The 20,613-nt window shown below is 53.1% G+C and overlaps 6 protein-coding genes across 6 annotated transcripts; 4 read left to right on the forward strand and 2 right to left on the reverse strand.

Moving 5' to 3' along the window:
- The first annotated feature begins 6,459 nt into the window (after positions 1-6,459).
- HER10_EVM0005462 (HMG box protein) lies at positions 6,460-9,048 on the forward strand. Its single transcript, XM_035475078.1, has 3 exons — positions 6,460-7,312; positions 7,382-7,453; positions 7,510-9,048. Exons 1-3 carry the CDS (start codon positions 7,079-7,081, stop codon positions 8,746-8,748), a joined length of 1,545 nt encoding a protein of 514 aa, XP_035330670.1. The 5' UTR covers positions 6,460-7,078; the 3' UTR covers positions 8,749-9,048.
- Positions 9,049-9,311: 263 nt separating this feature from the next.
- Positions 9,312-10,546, forward strand: HER10_EVM0005211 (transmembrane protein 32). The gene is made up of 2 exons (XM_035474833.1): positions 9,312-9,730; positions 9,802-10,546. Exons 1-2 carry the CDS (start codon positions 9,675-9,677, stop codon positions 10,184-10,186), a joined length of 441 nt encoding a protein of 146 aa, XP_035330649.1. The 5' UTR covers positions 9,312-9,674; the 3' UTR covers positions 10,187-10,546.
- Positions 10,547-11,053: 507 nt separating this feature from the next.
- Positions 11,054-14,401, forward strand: HER10_EVM0009256 (MutS domain V; the record flags this gene model as incomplete). The annotated part of the gene is made up of 6 exons (XM_035478747.1): positions 11,054-11,816; positions 11,876-12,105; positions 12,162-12,578; positions 12,669-12,761; positions 12,816-13,242; positions 13,296-14,401. The coding sequence occupies 6 exons, from the start codon at positions 11,054-11,056 to the stop codon at positions 14,399-14,401; spliced, it is 3,036 nt and encodes a 1,011-aa protein (XP_035330885.1).
- Positions 14,402-15,101: 700 nt separating this feature from the next.
- On the forward strand, positions 15,102-20,053 carry HER10_EVM0005675 (putative MutS domain V). Its single transcript, XM_035475281.1, has 6 exons — positions 15,102-15,803; positions 15,866-15,979; positions 16,035-16,342; positions 16,423-16,443; positions 16,493-16,807; positions 16,874-20,053. Exons 1-6 carry the CDS (start codon positions 15,260-15,262, stop codon positions 17,207-17,209), a joined length of 1,638 nt encoding a protein of 545 aa, XP_035330682.1. The 5' UTR covers positions 15,102-15,259; the 3' UTR covers positions 17,210-20,053.
- On the reverse strand, positions 17,421-18,216 carry HER10_EVM0010900 (uncharacterized protein; the record flags this gene model as incomplete). Its single annotated transcript, XM_035480345.1, has 2 exons — positions 17,421-17,862; positions 17,933-18,216. 2 exons carry the CDS (start codon positions 18,214-18,216, stop codon positions 17,421-17,423), a joined length of 726 nt encoding a protein of 241 aa, XP_035330969.1.
- On the reverse strand, positions 18,900-19,934 carry HER10_EVM0012205 (uncharacterized protein; the record flags this gene model as incomplete). Its single annotated transcript, XM_035481605.1, has 1 exon — positions 18,900-19,934. The coding sequence occupies one exon, from the start codon at positions 19,932-19,934 to the stop codon at positions 18,900-18,902; it is 1,035 nt and encodes a 344-aa protein (XP_035331041.1).
- Positions 20,054-20,613: the final 560 nt, after the last annotated feature.

The raw sequence follows: 20,613 nt of genomic DNA on the forward strand, positions 1-20,613 counted from the left end.
GATACGTGGGGTCACTCCTGTATAAGAAGTACGGGAGCCATGTCATGGGCTCTGCCCGGTGGTTGAATTATTATGACCCTTCCACAGAATGGACATGACTTGGCTGTTTCGATGTGTATGGATAATACTTGTATGACGAACGATTGCATAGGATACCTCAGGTAGTAACGAGTAGAAGATTCCTCAACACGAGCTCATGTGAAGGCGATCTAGGTCATTGCTAGACATGAAATGGCGGGGAATATTGCTGTCCCTGCGAATAAGATCGAGCCTCAAGTTTGGGGATATTAATCGGGTTCATTTCTTCAGGGATATGCGAATGACAACAAGTATCCGGTACAAGAGACTGGTCGTGTTCCAGGTCGGATGAAGCTGCACGAGCGACAGTACACGCTAGGTATTCGTGAGATGCGTTGGAATGTAGTTCGATACGACCATGGATATGCCGCCGCATGTCTCAGAAGTGAACCGCTCTTTCTGGTAGAGAGCACAACCAGCTGCACCGGAGCCAGCCACGATGATTTCCTCCCAAGGCCATATCTGGATGGCCTGGAAACAACAGGTTGAAGACTCAAAGTCAGAACTCACATCTAGTCGCACGATCAACGAACCAATGGTCTAAGCTTCGAGACAGGCTCGGGCAATGGTTTGAGCGGCAACCTATGGAGCGGTACGCTCATGTCTTGCACGGGGAGGACGGGGAAGACGGGCCTACGAGGACAGGCATAACCAGGGTGGTTTTTGGCTGTATTTGCCTGGCCTGACATGGCACAAATCCTTGAGGTCTCTTTCCCGTTGGTCTCGAGGGATGTCTCTGGCTGTTGAGGTTGCAGATGATCGTAGACGTGTGGTGGTCTATCATCACCACTGGCGTGTTTTCTCCACGCTTACGTTACGGGACCACGACGGGCCACACCCGGCCGTCGCCGTGTGCAATCACCGGGGATAGCACATTGCCATCCTTGGGTTGCAGAGCAACGGCATCCTGGATATTATGGTTACTTTAAGGGTGGCAGTTGAGAGCGGGCTTGCATCTCCGCACAACCTCACCGCATGGCTTCCGGCTGCACGACCTGAACAGAATTATATGAGCAAGCAAATGAGTGAAGAGCATGAGAGGAGGGCAAAGGACAGTCTCCAAAAAGAACTGCACGTCTGCCATGAGGCATGCGTGCCCATGCTACTATGCATGCACATGCGGAAAAGCGGAGAGGCGAATGGAGACGGCTGCGGGCTACATTGGAGCCGGAAGACATCTATGATCAGCCAACCTACCTCGCAAAAGTAAGTAGTGCCAAGATGATTCCGAGTCGTGTTGGACCTGAGGTAAACGCCGATACGGATACCATCTAGCGGGAATGGCGGGGGCGAAGGCGAAGGCGAAGGCGGCGGCGGCGGCGGCATGTGAGTCCAGGGCCCAGGCATCATCTCTCACCCAAGTTTGTGAGTATCTGATTCTCAACTCCTATGTAGTCCTGCGGATACTGACGAAGAGTTAAGGACCGGCCGGGGGGGCCGTTACAGCAGCCTAGTGATGCACGGCTCCTGCAAGAACAGGTGCCTTGCATGAATGGAAAACGAGTGAATGCGCAGATGCATGCGGCGGTATCCGTAGCCTGTGGACGTCTGGTGATGAGGTGCCAGTGGGTGCAAAGAGCAGGGGCCTACGGGAGTCGGGGAATTGGTTTGTTGGAACGTGGTGTTCGTGGGTAGTGTGGTAGGTAGTTTGTAGATTCGACCTGGAGGGGGCCAGAGGCTGGAATCATCGGATGCTATTGGATACGCTCCGTTGGGATCGACATAGGGCCTGAGGATGCAGCATCCCACCATCCATCCATCCCACCGTGTCACCGTCGCTGCCGTTCCTGTGTGCCTGCAGCGCGGCCGGCCAGTGCCTGCGTATGTGGAGAAGAGAGCGAAAAAGAGGCGAGATGGGGCCGCCGTCAAGAGTCAGGACGAGACACTAAGACGCAGACTAGGGGGCTTTCTGAGCCAGCTCTAGGGCCAGATCTGGAGCCAAGAGGCACGGACGAAGACATGGCGCAAAGTAGCTTGCAGGCGTAAGCCGCAAGCGCAGAATGACGGGCAAGTAGTTCGGATGACAGACGACCGGGCAGAGTCTCTTGCGGCGTCCGGAAGCATGGCGGCATGACCAAAGTCGAGGAAGACGGAGAAGCTGAACTGGAGTCTAGAGACCAGAGAAGGCCGACTAGGTCAGAGGCTGACTGAGAGAGCGCGGTAGCTCTCCCGCACTCTGCAGAGGGCGGCATCCTGCGGAATACAACGGGCTAGCCGAAGAATATGAACCTTATGGGCCGGAAACTCTCACCTCTCCGGTTGGGCCAACACTACTACGTAAGTAGGTACCTCAGGTATGCCTCACCTCAGTCTTGGCCCAGGATCAGAAGGTCCTGATGATTTTTATCATGGTCGGCTGGCCGAGACCGTTTAAGAGCGGAGAACATCGTAGCAGAATTGGGGAGAATCTAAACGATAGTTGCTGAGTGGATGATGTACTATGCAAGATGAAGGATTGAGCAGATGCACAATAGTTGAAAATGAAAGTTCAGATGCCGATTTCTGCTGCGCGCGTTGGGTGTCATGGGTGTGTCGGACGGACCCTGGACACTGTGGGGATGATTTGCGAGTGTTTCCTATTGATGTGGGTTTGAATGGGAAACAACGAGAAACAAATTTGCTTTGCAATTGGAGAAGGTGCCCACGGGCCACGGACCCACGGTGCCTGAGTACCCAGCAACGACTGACCAAGGCCAGGCTTCCGACGTCGGCTGGGGGGAAGGGTATTTTCAAATGTTGTCGGTTGGAACTTGGAAAAGTAAGGCAAGGTAAGGTAGTCTTCATTTACCAGCTGGACGGTCATGGCCATCTGCTGGTCTGGCCCGAAATGGCGAGGCCTGGTGCTGATGCAAGGGCACGGTTGACGATGCAGATACCGGGGCTGCATGTTTGTGATGAAGCGAACGAACAGAGTGAGGAAGTCAGACGAGTGAGAATAGCGATAAGAACGTTAGCCATGGCTTAAGATGTTACATACCTACGGTATTACCTTGGGGGAAGAAGAGAGAGACCTAAAGTATTTGAGTTCCGCATCTCATGCTTCGGTGGAAGGACGGACAACCCAGGGCGCCGCCCAAGATAAAAGTAAGGTACCCTGAGGTAAGGTAGGTAAGGTAGGTACCTGACCTTGCTGTTGTAAGAGACAAAACGAGCCGGAAGGAGGAGACGAGAACCAACAGATATCTAAGGTAGGCACGTAATAAGCTAAGGTCAAGTACCTAGGTAGGTATGTAGGTATGTCAGTACCTGCCCAAGACGAGACGGGAAAGAGAGAGACGGACATGCACCGATCCCCACGCACCATGGCAGGAAGGAAAGACCGACGTAGAAGAGTCAAAGAAGGAGCGAGGTGGAATGCGCGCCACGTTCTGTTTCTGGACAAGACCAATGAGACGTGACGCCACCAACACTTCCGGCAGCAGAAGGAGCAAACAAACATTCCAATTCCCTGCCGGCCCTGCCTGCCTGTGCGGCCTGCCTGCCTCGCCTGCTTCGCCTGCCTCGCCTGCCTCGCCTTCCCTGCCAAAACCGTCTTGCGTGGTTGCAACTTGCGTGAGATGCTGCGTTGGTTAAGGTAGGTAGGTAGCTTCTTGGTGGAGGACCGGGAGGGCAGTGCGTCCCACGCTCTCACTCCCACTCCCACCATTCCCAACTTTATCCTCTGGGCTCGTTGCTTTTTCTTCCTCCAGGCCAGGGCACCACGTTGCCGATCATTTTGGTCTTGATGCTACGCAAGGTACTTACAAGATCTAGCCGCTCTTCAACCTGTTTATCCTGCTGATTCTAGTGTACCTGAACAAACCTTAGATGCTTACATCGCATCTTCCATCCCCGGTCACCAGCGGTTGTGTATCATCAACTCCTTCTGTCGACCTTTGCCTCACACGATATCACATCGACTGTGGCATGACCTCCCTTCCTTTCGGCTCTCTCCCGATACTATTTTGAAGAGCCTGCATCGTGTTTCTTTCCCTGCTTTCCATCATAAGTGTTCATGCCGAAAAAGAATCAGAAAAAATAGGCATGTTCAGCCGTGGAGGGAGAGGGAGAGACGAACACGTGCACAGACATCCGGGGAGGCGTGGCTCAGCTAAGGGGAGGGGTGAGTGGAGGGGGGAGCTCTGTCAGAGTAAACATTGTCAAAAGCTCAATCATGTATGAATGGGCACGATAAAATAGCAGGATGGGGGGGGAAGACAGGGGTGCAGGACAAGGCGAGAAGAGAAGCGAACAGGCCATCAGTCAAGTTAGAACTTGACTGAGTTCCCTTGCAATTGGCTTTGCTAGAAGATGGATCTTGGTCTTGAACTGACCGGCTATCAGCGTGAACCGGTGGGGGAAAACGGGATGAGATGACGAAGGCTGAGGGGAGAGAGCGAGACATGAATCCCTGTTCAAAATGGGAGCCATGCCGTCAGTTCAAGAGGGAAGCGATGCGTCTCGTCACTTTTGAATGTCCGCGCCGGTAGCAACATCAGACGAGGCAGATGCAGCACCACCCGTGCAATTGTGGCAGGAAATCCATCTTCAGACTTCATATGGGAGGAAGGTGTCCTCCCACCTTAGCGATGCCTGCCCTGTCTTTACATCCCCTGTTGCTTGTTGGTGAGCAATGTCGTGCCGCGCCGCGCTCCTCCTCACATCGTCTCTGCCGCTATTTCATGTTGGTGTATTTGCGTCGTTTACCGCCCCCGTCAACATTGACCAGTTTCGTGTACACGTCCAGAGCCCAGACATTGCAGGAACAAGGCATGGCATGGCATAACATAGCAATGGTTCCGTGCCGCGTTGGCCACTTGGGACCGCCTGACACGAGTAATCATAATGGCAGCCGACGATATGGCCGAGCTCGCGATATGGACACACAACCTAACACCAGGATACCGGACACCAGCTTCCCCCGGCCTCAGCAGGGGCGGGGATCTTTCTCGCTCGCTTTAACCGAAGACGGCCAAACAGACACAACAGCACCAACAGATGGGTTGCCATTCGGTGGTGAGGGCTTGGTAAGGCTGGTACGGCCGCCCGGCGCCGCTTTCAACCCCATGTCCGAATGCGGCAATCAGCTAGATGCTCTTTCGGACACAGAGAAGCCAGCGACGGCATAGAAGGGAGGCTAAAGCAAAAGAAGCAGAGTCCCAACTTGCCCAGATGCACATGCGTAACATGTAGACATAAAACCATCCAGCCCGGCCGAACGCTTTTCTTTCACTCCCCATCTCGCCCCTCCCCTCTTGCAAAGGGTTGAATGAATGAATACTCTCATCGGTTCTCCCTTCTGACAAAGACCGACTTCCCTTGGCTTTTTCTATATGCCTCTGGGGTTCTTTGAACACGACCAGGATCTCTTATTCGCTTGAAATTCAGATTCAGATTCGGATTCAGATTCAGATTGAGACCCTCAGATATCCATCTGGCACCCTCTCCCCCCCCCTCTCTCTCTCCTCTAACACACATACACACCCACATCATCCACACATACAGCCATCTCAGCTCAACTCAGCTCAAGTCAGCTCACCCTTGCCTTCTATTCCCAATTCAACTCCCCACCTACCCCTCTGCAACACCGCCGCACTCCCGTCCAGCGTGCGCATGACCAGGCCCTCACCCAAGAGAAGGACCAAGAAAGAAAGAGAAAGAAACCCTGCTGGCAAGGAGACGAGGAGCGGCAACCCATCACCATCTTCACCCAAAGTTGCTATCTTGGGACCGGAAGAGCGGGGATCAGAAGAATAGCCAATGTGCACCGGAGAGGAGCAGAGAAAGGAAAGAAAAGCACCGAGGAACAACGAGAAGCGAACAACCGCCTGAACAACAACAAGAACACTCAAAGCCGATAAGAGAAAGCCCGAAGATACCACCCGAGAGCATCAGCACTCTACCGCCTCTCTCTCACTTGCTCTCGCCCCCACCTATCATCAAAGAGAAAGAAGACAGGCTATTCATGGAGTTTCGTATGCTTGGCCTCTCGTCATACTACCAACCCTCATAAGCCTGACCCTGACCAGGCCTGACCAGGCCTTCATCAGTCGGACATTGTGGTTGCTTCCCATATCCCAGGGGAACGGTTCCAGATCACCACTGATCCCTGCTTCTCGGCTGCTTGCAACCTCGTTCACCCGCCCTCCATCTTGGCCATCCCTGGTCCCTGCAACACCGCACCGCAACTCACTGCATACTTGCAGCTGCAGCTGCGTCTGCAATAGACATACGGATCAGAGACACATACACAGGCAGAGACTCCAGGTACTTGCTGGACAGCCAACGGCACAAGGGCCTCTCAGGAACGAGCTGCCCGTAGTATCTCTGCCTCTCTCTCTCTCTCTCTCTCTCTCTCTCTCTCTCTCTCTCTCTCTCTCTCTCTCTCTCTCTCTCTCTCTCTCTCTCTCTCTCTCTCTCTCTCTGTGTAGCCCTCCCTCCACTCTTTGGTTACCGAGGACTACTACTTACTCCCCCGTCCGATCCATCCCACCTAGCTCACCCTCTCCTCCTTTCTCATGCACACACCACCCCCTGGCTAACACCACCATCGGCTCCTCGACATCTACTGAATGTAGATAATCTGTGGGTGCAGCTGCCTCTTTCAAGCCATCTGCTCCACTGCTGCCATACCTGTCTTCTTCCCTCTCGCCTTTACTCACCTGGGAGCCTGCGTCGGCTGCCATACACATCCGTCACCTGACCCAGGCCTTGCCTCGTGTTACCATCGGAGTTCAACACTTGCCTGTCGTCCACCGACTACTTTACCCATACACAAGTGCCGAGACAGCCGCAAGTGAAGACGAAAGCAAATCCACCAGAATTAGGAAAAGAAGCAGAACCCCCCCGAAGATCTGCAACACTTGAGATTCAGGCAACATCGAGAGAAATCCCTTGGTCTGCTTCATCGTCTTCCAGTCCACCGTCTTCGCCCTCTCCTTGCTACCTGGTTAGCCAACACTGGTTGCAGTCGAAGACAGATAATTCCAACAGCTTTCCTCATTGCTTTTAGCTCTGTGGAATGGAACAAAACGGTCCCCCGTCTCCTGCTCCCTCGAACGATGATATCTACCCGAACGGACTGCATCACTTGATACGCCCGGAAGGAGCCACATCCTACCCGCGAGAACACTTACATCCGAGTGATATGGGAGGCATGCAAACTCCCTCTCGATACGGTACGCCTGGTCCACAACAAGAAATGCAATACGATCACCACTCCCCATACTCACATCGCCCACATGATGGTCAGATGGTAAGCAGTCCCGTCCCGAGCTCAGCTCCACGTGTGTCAATATAGCATGTACTAAACAGGCCTCGACAGTCGTATAGTCATGGATATGACACAAGCGTCAGCTCCATATATGGCCCCATGTCCGGGGAGTTGAGCCACCAGGTAAGCAACTTCGTTGTTAAACTTGGCAATACAGACACTCACACGCTTCCTGACAGCCGTACAGCACCCCTGACACGTCGCCACCCACGCCGTCGAGGCCACCAGATGGGTTGACCACACGTAGTGGTCTCAACATACAGAAGGGGCCGACTACCATCAAGCCGCTTGCAGTGAGAGCATCACGTGTTGAAAAGTCAACGCCCAAGAAGAAGAAGGAGCGGGCAAAGTCTGCCAAAAAGGTTGATGTCGTTAAGAGCCCACTGAGCGAATTGGCAAAGGAGCAACCGCACATCCCAGTTGCGGACATTGGGGCCTATGTCCAGCGATCTTCAGAAATACGGATGAAGGAAGTTGAAGAGAGCAAGACCCCAGGCCGAATCAAGCGACCGATGAACGCCTTCATGTTGTACCGCAAGGCGTATCAGAACCTCGCCAAAAGCCTCTGTACGCAAAATAACCATCAACTTGTATCTCAGGTCTGCGGTGCCGGCTGGCCTTTGGAGCCGGAACACATTCGGGACCAATTTAATGAATGGGCGAAGGAAGAGCGCGCGAACCACCAGCTTGCTCACCCGGGCTACAAGTTCACGCCTTCGAAACCAAGACCCAAGGCGAGAGAAGAAGAGGACTCGGACCAAGGCGACATGGACGACATGGAATGGAATGGCAGCCGCGCAAGCTCAAGGAGCAGACAAGTAAGGAAACCCGGACACGGCAGGAACGAAGCACCAGCGTCCATCTTCCACAACTACCCGCCACTGCAGACGAGTCCCATGGGTCTCGGCGTGCAGACACAGTCCATGTACCATTACAGCAACCCGGGAAAACCTCTCCCAGCACCATACAGTCAAAACGGCCTTGGCGGCGGCCAGTACTACCAGCAGAGCGTCCACCAGCGTCAGGACGCCACCGGCTTTGTTGAAGACGTGCTCATCAGGAAGACGCCATCACCAGCGATGGGCTACGCAGCACCATCGATGGACCACCGGTACGACGGCATTGACCACTACGGCCCAATGTCGCATCCTGACGGCATCGATCCGATAATCGATCCGGGTCTAATGGGCCATGGAGGTCATCCGTACGGCGACATGTATGGCAATCACATGCTACCGCGATGGACGAATCCGCTCAACTTTGGCGACGGAAGGCAGGAACTGATTGATGGTATGGGTTATGATGAAAGTCTTCTGACAGACCCTCAAATTCAGATCCTGAGAGGACCAGAGAGCAGTTGGAGAGTGGAGGAGCTTGACAGCAGCCACTTCACCAACAGTTGGATAGAACCAGAATGAGCGGAAGGAGATTTGCTTCGGAATCGACTCGCTCCCGTTGTTTGAACATTGTCCGAGAAAAGGAAGGGCGTCAGGAGTATTGGGTATCTTAGAACGTAGGCGGAAATCTCATTTCTGTTTGGTTTTGTTGAGACTGGAGATGAACCATGTTATTGAGGGTGGTCCTTGGGCAGACGAGAGTGCAGTAAGAAAAGGGGAGAAGACGAGGAGAGAGGCCCGGGACTTGCCCCGTCGAGGGCGCACACACCATACTACCTTAGCTAAAGGCTCTCCAAATACAAGTACCTACTTATTGCTCCAGCTTGCAGTGCCTTCCAAATAGACCTGCCGTCTCCAAAGTCGAAACAGTTGTTGATCAGTAGAGGTGATTCCAACGCCACGTCCCTCGGGTCCGCTTCTAGAGATGGCTGGCAGCTTGAGAGCGAAGTGAGGTTCCAGATTCCTTGTGAACACGAGGTTTTATAATCTGGTAACAAGGTCCAGCCGTTGATGTGTTTCCTGGGGTGCTAATGCACGAGTGACAATCCAGAGGGGGAAGGAAGTCTGACGGTACGCGTGGGGTCGCGCCGTATGTAACTAAGCCAGGTATGGAACTGTCTTAGTACGTTATCAGGAGCTTCGTTTGTGCACTATCTTCTCCTCCGCAAAGTGACACTCAACCACTTTAACGAGGCTACAGCAACTGCCAAAGCTCCCGGCGCCATCAACCTCAACATTGAAACCATCCTAGCTACCTTAGTAGCCTGGTCTATCCTGCACGTCACCCTTCGCCCACTCCACATACTGAGCTCTTGAGCTGCTAAGGTACGTCTGGGACAATCTCAAATTTTCTCCGGCATCAAATCAGTCAACAAAAACAAGTGTTGATATTGAAGCAGCTGATCAGTATTGCACCAACAGGCTCGCGTCATTTACGCTCTTACATCATGACGTGGATCTCGCGCTCGATCACGGCCATTGGCCTCCTTCTCCTCGGCCATGCGTGAGTCTCTCTCCCACGTTCCGTTCCCCAGCTAGCCTCGCAATTATTTTGACACCTACTCTGTTGAACAGATGCTACTCTGCACAAGAACACTCTGCGCTGCAATCCTTCCGAGCAGCTTCGCCTTTAGCAACATCTGCCTCAGCCACCACGTCGCTGCCGGCGGACATCACAATCGAGGCGGCCGTGGCGACCCTCATCGTCGTCCTGGGTATGGTCTTGGGCGCACCCAACCTCCGGCCGATCGAATGGCGCGTGTGGGCAGGCAAAATTGAACGAGAGGGCGAGATGGGATTCCTGACGGGCAGCGGGGAGGTGGAGAAGGACTACGTTGGCAACCCGTTTCGCATTCTGGAGAGCCGGCCCGGCTTCGCCGACATTCGGAAACAAAAGAGAGACTTTACGAACTGGGTCAAGGCTGGAGGAAAGGCTGGAACCGCGGCCAAGTCGGGTTGAGCTCTGGAATGGCGAATGAATATAGTCAATCCAACAACATCCCTGCAACGTATTTTCAACGTGGGCACGCCCATATCAGAGTTCTCACCGCAATGGCCTCGGAAGACAGGTCCCCGGCTTCGGGCTACGATGAATTTGACCCCTCATCATGCAGTAGGCAAGGTATCTAGACCCAGTGCTTCTTTCAACACTGAATCAAGAATTGTAGAAAAGGATAACCCAAGGGGGTACGAACGACAGAGATGACTATTCCACTTCCCAGGTACATCGACATCGTAGAAGTGCTCGAGGTTGCGTTGGGAGGCAACCTGGCTTCATCAAAGTTGATTACCTAGATTAAATACCCGCTCATACGTAGCCCCGACGGTTGCACATGCAGGCAACCATCAAGAAGATGAGCAAAGGTTCGCGGTTCCGCCGTGCTTTCTTTGGGGCACCCAAATGGCTCGGCAGAGCTAGGTTGTCAACGTGCGCCAGGAGCGCCTTCTACACAAGATTAGGCAAGTACCTTGGGCACCTTGCCTTACCAACCTTCCCATTGTCTCCGAGGCAAGAACGACTGGATTGGGACAAGTTCAGGTCCCTGGCATTTGGAGCTGAGAATTACCTGAACCTTCCGCAAGCGAAATCAGGCCACCCTTACCTGGACATGTTCGTGGTAGTCGACCTGCCTCCTACCACTACCTAGGTAAGTTCTGCCATTCTGGGCTTCTCTTCGTCTGCTTTTCGGATTGTCCACATAATAAACCACGCTTGTATTGCCAAGCGTTTCTTTCCTTCAAGGACACATATTGCTCACTGTTGCGCCTCGCCGTGTCTAGTCATAGACGCCTCGTCATTCCGTCACATTCACCTGCACGCCCAACAATGCCGGGACGAGGCAGCGCCAAGTCCAGTGCTTGGCGTGGTCGACCTCGCAGGGGTTTCCTCCACGGAAGTTCCAGAGACCGGTCGAGAGGTGGCTCGCAGAGGGGCTCGCGGGGAGGCCGACAAGGTGAATCAAGGACTGGCTCGGATGGCAGCTCAAGAGGGAGCTCGTATACACCTCGTCGTTCGAGGGGATCTTCCGCTCGTGCATATCGAGGATCGCACGGCAGTTCCAGTGTCGTTGGTCCACACCACACCTCGCCCATTTTCTCGAGCCCTCGTGGTACCCGTGTACCATCACTTGAGAAGATTTCGCTATCTGCAGGACAATACATTGAAGATACCGAATATCAAAATCACCCCGTGGACCCCGCGAATCGACTATCACTACCGTCCAAGAACCATCTCTTGCACTCGATTGCTACTAGAGTCGAATCCGGCAATGGTCAAGTGCCCCTACCACCGTCAGGCAGCGAGTGCGAGACACCGTCACTCCTTGGCAGAGAAGGGACGGGTCAACTCGAGCGGAGGAACGAGGTTCTTATGGCCATTTCCGTTCAAGTGAAAGGTATCCTTGGGTGTGCCTATTACGATACAGACGAAAACAGCTTGTTTCTTCTGCAGGATATGTCCTGTACCGCGCCGTTGCAGTTTGTCGAAATGCTCATGCTGCACATTCAACCAACGACCGTCTTGTTACCCCTGAAAGTACCGGATGTGATTCTTCACTTCTTTGAGAAATATCAAAGTAATGTGGACCGAGGTTAGTCATTTCTTGAGACAGGGGCAGTGATTTTGAGCGCTGATGAATTCTTCTCATAGGATCTGAAAGGGACAACTACATTCTCCGACTTCTAGGTTCAAATGAATTCAGCCACGCGGCTGCTATGGAGAGGTTAACGAATTTACCGATCGCCGCCTCGGAACATGCTTTGGTGACGAATACAGGATTCGGTCTCTCCAGTCGTGGCTTGCAGGGTCCCGGAGAGGAATGCCAAGATGTCAAAACGATGCGTCTCGGATCTTTCGTAGATCTGGAGAGCGTTGCATCAGTAAGCTTTGATGAAGAAAATGCTATGTTTGTGAAATGTAATTCTGACACATATAGATTGGCTGTGCCGGTGCCGTGCTGTGCGAGACTATGCGACTTCAAAATGTTCAACGGGCGGCAGAAAATATAGAGAGAGCTTTCGGAGTGTCGCTGCGGATGTTTGCTTTGGCGGACTTCATGTTTGTAAACGCCGACACGCTCTCCTCCCTCCAAGTATTCCAATCCGAACTACATCCGAGTAACCTGATCTCCGGCACGGGAAAAGCAGTCTCTGGTTCGAAAGAGAGCCTATCTCTATTCGGCATCTTTCACCCACTCGCTGGCACCCCTCAGGGCAAGGCACGGCTCAGACAACTCTTCTTACGCCCACTAGTCAATATCGACGTGATCCGCGAGAGGCAAGCAACCATTGCGGTATTCCTGCAACCGGGGAACGAAGAGGCCTTTTCGAGCATATCTCAGGGACTACGAAAGGTCACAGACATCAAGAAAACTCTGGCTCAGTTGCAAAGAGGCGCAGCAGAGTCTCCGGCTGGTTGCGCTTCAATCGAGCGTGGTGTTTAGTGGACACTTACTCGATTTTCGCTCCATGTGCTACGGCTCAGAGACTCCATACTTCAGCTGCAAAACTCCAACGGCCTTGTCATCATACATAAGGTCAGCCATGGTAACAACTCGTCTGACGAAGGGAAAGCTGACTCTATCAACCAGATGGTCCAGGACGTCACAGTGGACAAACTGACGGCAATTATAGATTTAGTAGGGAACGTTGTCGATTTCGAGGAAACCAAAGCAAACTCACGCATCGCTGTGAGATTACACGTAAACACTGAACTCGATGAACTGAAACAGACTTACCAAGGGCTAGAATCCCTCTTAAACGAGGTTAGCACAACGTTGTCGTTGGAGCTCCCGACGTGGGCTCGCAAATTCGTCACAGGCTGTGTGTTTTGGCCGCAACTAGGCTTCCTCACTGTTGTCCCTTTACTCGAGGGCACTCAGGCAGGCTACGAAGGCCAAGGACTGTCCGGTGACCGTTGGGAGCAAAGATTCACGGCGAACGACAATGTCTACTTCAAGAACAACCTCATGATGGAGCTAGATGAACACTTCGGGGACACTTACAGCAGGATTGTTGGTTCGTGGCGAAGTCCTACTGACAAGATGCTTACCTAGCTAAGATTTCTCTAGATCTCGAGGTTGATATCTTGCACGGTTTAGCCTGCAAGATCCTCGAACATGAAGCTACCCTCAGTCGCGTGTCCGATGTTTGCGGCGAACTTGACTGCCTTGTAGCCCTTGCTAGCGGAGCACTCAAATATGGCTGGGTATGTCCGACTATGACAGAAGACAACATTATGTCAATCTACGGAGGACGTCACCCCCTCCAGGAGCTGGCGGTGCCTGCATTCATCTCCAATGACTGTATTCTTATGGGAGGCTCTGCCGATGAAGCAAAAACACCAACATCGATGCCAAACAGCAATAACATTGGCGTCAGCACTCTTGTTATCACAGGGCCAAATCATTCGGGGAAAAGTGTATATGTCAAGCAGGTTGCCCTCATTGTTTACCTTGCACATATTGGCAGCTTCGTGCCCGCTACCGGCGCTACGATTGGTCTCACGGACCAAATTCTAACTCGTATCTCGACGCGGGAAAGCGTGTCGCAAGCGGAGAGCGCATTTGGTACCGATTTGAGGCAGGTGGCCTTCCTGCTGAACCGTGCTACCCGTCGAACACTCGTGGCAATCGACGAATTTGGCAAAGGGACGGCAGCTGATGATGGAGCTGGTTTAATGACTGCCCTCATTGAGCACTTCAGCACCCTCGGTTTACAGTCCCCCAAAGTTCTGATCACAACACATTATCATGAGATATTTGAAGGAGGTTTTCTTCAAGAGCGACCAGGACTATCGCTCGCGCACATGGAAGTCCGTCTTGACATCGACGCGAACCAGATGGAGGACCAAGTGATTTTTCTTTACAGTCTAGTTCCCGGAAGGAGCACGTCAAGTTTCGGGAGCAGATGTGCAGCATTGAATGGAATTGATACCGCGGTGGTCGAGCGAGCTGAGGCTATTGTACTGCTCCTCGCCCGAAATGAAGACCTTGGGGTGATGTGTGCTAGATTAGATGCCGAAGATGAAGCTCGACTTGAGGAAGCCGAGAACGTTGCCCGGCAGTTTCTTCGAATCACTTTGGATGGCCCTGGACATTTCCAGTCTAGAGGGCGAGGTGCTTTGTCTACTCTGGGCATTTTGGAGAGTCTTCTCGTGCCGGCAGTGGTTGAGTGAAGTATCTGCGAGAACTTGAGCTTTATGAGCATTGGGGAAAGTACGAGAGTTCCTGTCGCGGTGCCGGATGACGACTGGGTTAGATGATGCGCGAAAGGAGCAGATTTCTGTTAAGTCTCAGATCCGGGCAAAGAATGTCACAATGTCTTGCTGAGTGGGTAATGCGAGTAGCTGATATCAAGACGGCGTTTGAGAAAGCATCCCGGTATAGACGTACGACCCAAGGTAACAAGAGACCGCAGACTCAATTGTCTCGCACTCGTGCAACGGTTACATCCGTGGCCTCCTAGAAGACTCTACATTACTGATGTGATGCTATCGCTTGACAATTGAAGTCCAAGGTGTTTGCTGTCACACGTTGGCAATGTTATTCGTTATGAGTACCAGCACGTTGAGAAACATATAGCGAGTAGAGGCAGCCGCACGTCTCCAGTCACCATGTTACACACATGATATCTTTGATAAACTATGTCTTTTCTCAAGATGGGTAAATCGATCCAACAACCGTTGGGCAGCCTCCGATACCCCTGCTGCATAAATACGGGCTGGGTGTTATTGCGGCCTCAAATAGGCGCCGGCGCATGTGCACATAGCCGCCGCGAACCAACATTGGCGGATCCTCTGCAGCGAATCAGGTGAGACCATGTGAGCGAGTGGTTCGCCCTCCGACTCTCTGTTGCATGGGGTCACCAGCCGGGAACAACATAAGATGTAGGGCTGAGGTATTCGTGCAGCGCTCTGCTGGCCAAGGCTGTCAGCTCAAGCCATCATCGCAGGCTTCAGCATCAAAAACAGTCTTCTCAGTCTCACATGCTCTGACTGATACTTATCCGTCAAAAAGTTTACTGGTCATAGATCATGGCGATACCCGTCGTCGCCGCCGCCGCCGCCGCCGCCGCTGCTGCTGTCACGTTGGACGACAAGTTCCAGAATCTAGATGATGAAGCCGTGTACACTCGCGTCAAGGCCGAGGCTGCCAATGACAAGGCTCTCAACTTTGTCGTCGAGTTCAACCTCCACGAGGCCTTCATCGCCTTCAATCTGACCTCTGATGATTTCGAACAGCTCGCCACCCGAAAGCGCAAAGACGACACGGTGCGATGGATCAATATCTGGTCACCGAGCATGCAGAAACCAGTCGTGGAGCGCATCGGCGCCCAGTACGGGTTCTCCAAGAGACTTCTCGCCATCATGACGGCTCCAGCTTTGTCATTCATCAAGCAGCAGGCCAACACGACGCAGGTGTCACCGCAAGGAAGCGATGTTGAGAAGGGGTCGTTGTCTGACGGCCTCGGACTTCCACCACCAGGACAGACGCAGGCGCAAGTGTTGGAGGAGCTTCAGATCTACCAACTCGTGAAGGAGACGGTCAATTACACCTCCATTGACCAAGGGAAGAACTGTGAGTTCTCGGCCAACTCGATTCCAAATGTACTGCCAGAAAGATAGCTGATTATGGACCAGTCCTCTGCATCGGTGCCAACTGGTTGCACACCCGGCCACAGTCTAGAGCCACCGAACATAGTCCAAGTCTGTTACCGCCCAGACACTGGTCATGGCTTGCCCTCAGCTCCGATTGTAAGTTTCCGACATGATCATACGGATCGTCGTGCCGTGCTCATTACCGACATAGCCGTCGTGGTATCTTTCCACGAGACGCCATCGTCAGAACACCCCGAAGACGAAGAATGGTCCATGGCAGAACTCGTCAATACGAGAGCAAACATCACCAGCGTTTTGTGCCAACTATCCAAGCACGGCGCAGAAGATTTCGAACGAAGGCTTCTCTCGCTGAAGCCGGTCAGACAAGCGATGCCTCCCTCAGACCTCGACAGCAACACTGCCTGCGAGGGCTCGAGTAATCTTTTCTATTATCTTTTCGAGGATTATTCATCGGCTCTGCCAGTTTTGAGAACTTCCAAGCGAGAGCTGGGTCGACTGGTAAGTCACGGAGACCGAGTCTCGACGACCATGGCTTGCAATCGAGGATGGATACCTGCTGATACCAAGTTGCGTTGCAGAGCGATCAGATTTTGAAGCCGGTAGGTAACTGATGCCGTACCAGGAGCAGAGAACTGACTTTCAAGTAAGAGTCGAAGAACCAAGATTAAGACAGGGGAGATCATCGAATCACTACATACTCTGAGAAAGGAGCTCAGCCAACTCCAACACTTGTTTGAGGGTTATAAAAGCCTCATCAAGCGCATCTGCTGGTCGCCTCGGTCCCTAGATGCCTGTCACGAGGGTCAATGCGGACGCATAGAGTTATCTAGAAGTATGTTCGGCGAGGTAAATATATCGTCGTCAGCAAGAAGTCGCTTCGAGCGCCTTGGAGACAGACTGCAACTGTTGATGCTCAACACAATCCAAGAGTATCTAGACGAGCAAAACGCACTCTCGAACACGGTAGGTTTCCGGGAAGCATGCTCGAGCCGAGTGTATTGAATGGTTGCTGACGATGCTGCTAAACAGTATTTCAATCTCACGGCCCAAAGGGACTCGCAGGCGACTGCACGCCTGAGCAGAAGCGCTACCGTACTAGCCAAGCTGAGCGTCTTCTTTCTCCCCATAACCTTCATGACCAGCTATTTCTCCGTAGAAATACCCGATTTGGTGGAACACTACACCCCCAAGATGTACTGGGTCTGTTTTGCCGTGATTGCCGGAATCTCCTTCATTAGTCTTTTCTTTTTCAGTCGCATGATTGAAATCCTCAGCGATGTGCTCGAGGCTTGGGCCCACACCGCGGTGCGAAGCACCCGGCGTTTTGTTGGACTCCGTGTACAAGATGACAGAGACGAACATTAATTACCTAAGATGTCGGGGCGCCGCATTCAATAGCCAAGTGACCTACTGCAAAGGATCGGGGTATTCCCTGTCCATCTCATCTAAGCGGATAATGACCAAAGAAACAAAACAACGTAACAGAATCCGGACTCCACGAGTCGTTTCTCTGCGTAAGCAACTTTGTTCCCACCTTGATCCAACTGCTTGCACTGATAATCGTCTGATTTGCCCTTCATCGCATGGCACCGAACACGGCGATCCCTAAGCCCGCCGCGAGTTTGGCCACGCATGCCGCTGTCGGACGTGCTGCGGCGTTGATGACGACGCCATTCACCGTGGTCGATTGAGCACACTGGTCGTTGTTCAAGCCGTAGCATGCTTGGGAGCTAAGACTGGAACATATAGGTGTTGCTGATGTTCCGACGTCCGGTCGGGTTGCGGCGACGGTGGTTCCACCACCGCCCGGAACAATCACAGTAACGCCGAAGCCCGCATTGCCGTCTAATTGAGTGACGCAACTTTGGTAGTTGCGGGAACATTGGCTGAGGGCTGATGAACACTCGCCGCGATCGAGCGATGTCGCTATGTATGGGAATGGAAAGTAAGCATTGGGGACGTATGAAACTGCCGTAGCAGTCGGTACTGTCGTCGGAGCCGTGCCGGTACAAACAGCTCTAAAACGTGCGACTCCAAATTAGCCGGGCTTTGTCTCGTAACGAAGTCATGCCGGAGGTTCAGTCATACCCAGAGGGACAGCAAGCTGGCCGGTTATTATCATCCAATTCGCACACTTGTCCCGTGGCGCAACATATTCCATCAAATGCCGCGCCTAGTGAATCCGAACATTTGGATGTGCCAGCCGGGCAATCTTGACGTCTGAATAATTGCAACGGCGCACCGCCTAGCACGTAAGCGGCGGTGGGAACCATAGCCTTGGTGCCAGTTGAAGTCGGAGTTGGGCTCAGGGCGAAAACCATTTCTGTGGTCTCCAATATTGCCAGTCGCGTTGTCCATCGTGATAACCTCATAATTTCGTGGATATAATGGGCCAGGCCCGGATCGTAGTTGACGTAGCCTTTCTGTTTCCTCGCCCTAGCCGTGCGGAAGTGGAGGAGTGTCTGTTGCTGACTTTTGTGATAGATAAGCCGGATGTCTTCTCGATCCAGGAGTGAATAGTCAGTTATCCGTCTCGGATGGCATCAAGTGGTTGTCTCGCTGGCCACGAATTCGGTGTGGTTGTGGGAAGAGTGGAGGATGGATGAACCGGAGAGCTAACACAGTAGTACTTGTATGTCGCTCTCAAGCTGCTCCAACAGGAGGATTACACGAGTGTCAAAGCCTGCCCGCTGTCAATCTGCTGGTTGCCAGCCACAGCCAAGGCTTTTGCCCAATTTCTCGTCCCTGCACACGAACTACTGTGAGAAAGTAAGGTGAGCTGTCCAACCCCGCCCTCGTTCTTTTGGTGAGGTGGGTTGCATGCATGCGAATTTCCTCGGACTACCCAGGCCAAAAGGACCGCCAGGGTGGGTGAGGTGGCTGGGCATCTGAGCTTCGCAGGGTGAGGGGGTAGGGAAGACGCCAATGAGGGTTGCAATCGCATGATGTCATTGGGCGAAGGACAGTTGGCAGAGCAACCCCGGCCTCAGTCCCTCGGGCCCTGGTCTTGGTACACAGAGCAAGCTTTGCGCGCAGCACAGCACCCTCGTCGCGATTAACGGCCTCGAACATGGGCCAGAATCTGTCTGAGTCGTTGAAGTGCCTGCATCTCGCCGGGGCCTGTCGTGGCTTCTGTGTCATCTCCGCGCGCCTCTTCAATTTCTTGGTGCGCTTGTCGGGCGAGGGACCCGAGGTCACCCCAAACTTCGTCCGTGTAGCTCGTAAGCACATGGTTCCAACTTTCCATCCACATGGCTCTGGCTTGTTGCACATCTGCGACGCCAAAATGCTGCAATAACTCGCTGGGATCGTCTCCACTCAGGAATTGAGGCTGGAAGTCGAGGAGAGAGGACCAATTGGAGGCAGGTCTTCCATGGGCATCGTCGAAAAGGGCTCTTCTCAGCGACAATTCTTCTTCCGGGGATATATACGGCTGCAGGTCGTCGTCATTCACGTCAAACCCATCCGACTCGAGAGAATTTAGTAGATCAAAAACGCCTAGGCCGTCTTTGGCCTCTTGTATCTGAAAATCGGACTTGCTGCCTGATGAGAGAGGCATGTGTTGACTGTGTTCGCTGACAGAGACGGTCCCAGAGTTGCTTTCCTGAACCTTGGCTGACCTCTGAGGCTGAGAGGGGTCATCGAGAACCGCTTGAGCTTGAGCATCCATGAAGTCTTCATACTGCTGTCCACCAGCGGTGGATAGACCTGTTGCCGAACTAAAGCCCGTGGCGATGCCGGGGTTCACGCTGCTTGGACTGCGATACGTAGCAGTATCTCGATGGCTTCCGGAGCCCTGGGCAGAGTAGGAGGAGGTTCGGGGTGAAACTTTCGCTCCCGTCGTTCCGTTACGGATGGTTTCGGTGGCAGAGGAAGCTGTCAGAACGGTGCGAGAAAGACTGGCTGCAGATGCCGTGAGGCGGGATGCAAATGAGGGATTGGGCGGTGTATCTCGGTCACCTTGCTGATGTAGAGCTGGGCCATCATCAGGCGCCGTTTGGACATCGGAGGAAGGGATAGTGGAAGCTTCTTTGCCCTTGCCCTTGCCTGGGGGACTGGAGGCGGCATCGCGACTATTTTGCTCGACCATGCTGAGAGTAGTGAAGAAGAGGTGTGTAGTGGGCGTTTGGGGGTCTAGAACGGCAACTTGTGCTCAGCGAGACAAGAGGGTTGGTGACATGATATTGCAAGTGCGAGGGGAGGGGGATCAAAATGTCTGGTATGTATTCGTACAGAGACCGAGGTTCATGCCTGCCGTGGGCTTCTTGTATTGTTGATGTCCCGGCCATGGGCCGTAGCTAAGCTAAGGTAGGTAGGTACCTTGAGTTTGGAGAATGGATAAGGTACCTAAGGTAACCTAGGTACGAAGCACCGTGGTCAGGTACATTCTTTGCGTTCCAGGTGATAAACGGTACCTAGGGCACCTACCAACAGCAAGGTAATGGGCACCAAGCGTGAGAATTGACCCGGAAGCAGTTGACGTCTCTTCGGCAATCTCCATTCGGCCGGGCTCTTTGGCTGCACATGTGAGACCCGGTTATGAGTTGCGTACGGAGTAATGTATCCCAACGCAGCTGGCAGCTTCAAGCTTCTATTAGGTAGGGTATTCACCACTCCACTTAGGTAGTGGAACGCAAGTGGGGGAAGCGCAGGGCGGGGATTCAGAACCGCAGTCAAGAGGGGCGTCTTCAGCTATGCAAGACCTCATCGTAACAAGGCAACATGGCCGAGTGGTCCAAGGCGATAGACTTGAATTATTTGAAATTCCA

Source organism: Colletotrichum scovillei, assembly GCF_011075155.1.
Source record: "Colletotrichum scovillei strain TJNH1 chromosome Unknown Contig00008, whole genome shotgun sequence".
Lineage (NCBI taxonomy): Eukaryota > Fungi > Ascomycota > Sordariomycetes > Glomerellales > Glomerellaceae > Colletotrichum > Colletotrichum scovillei.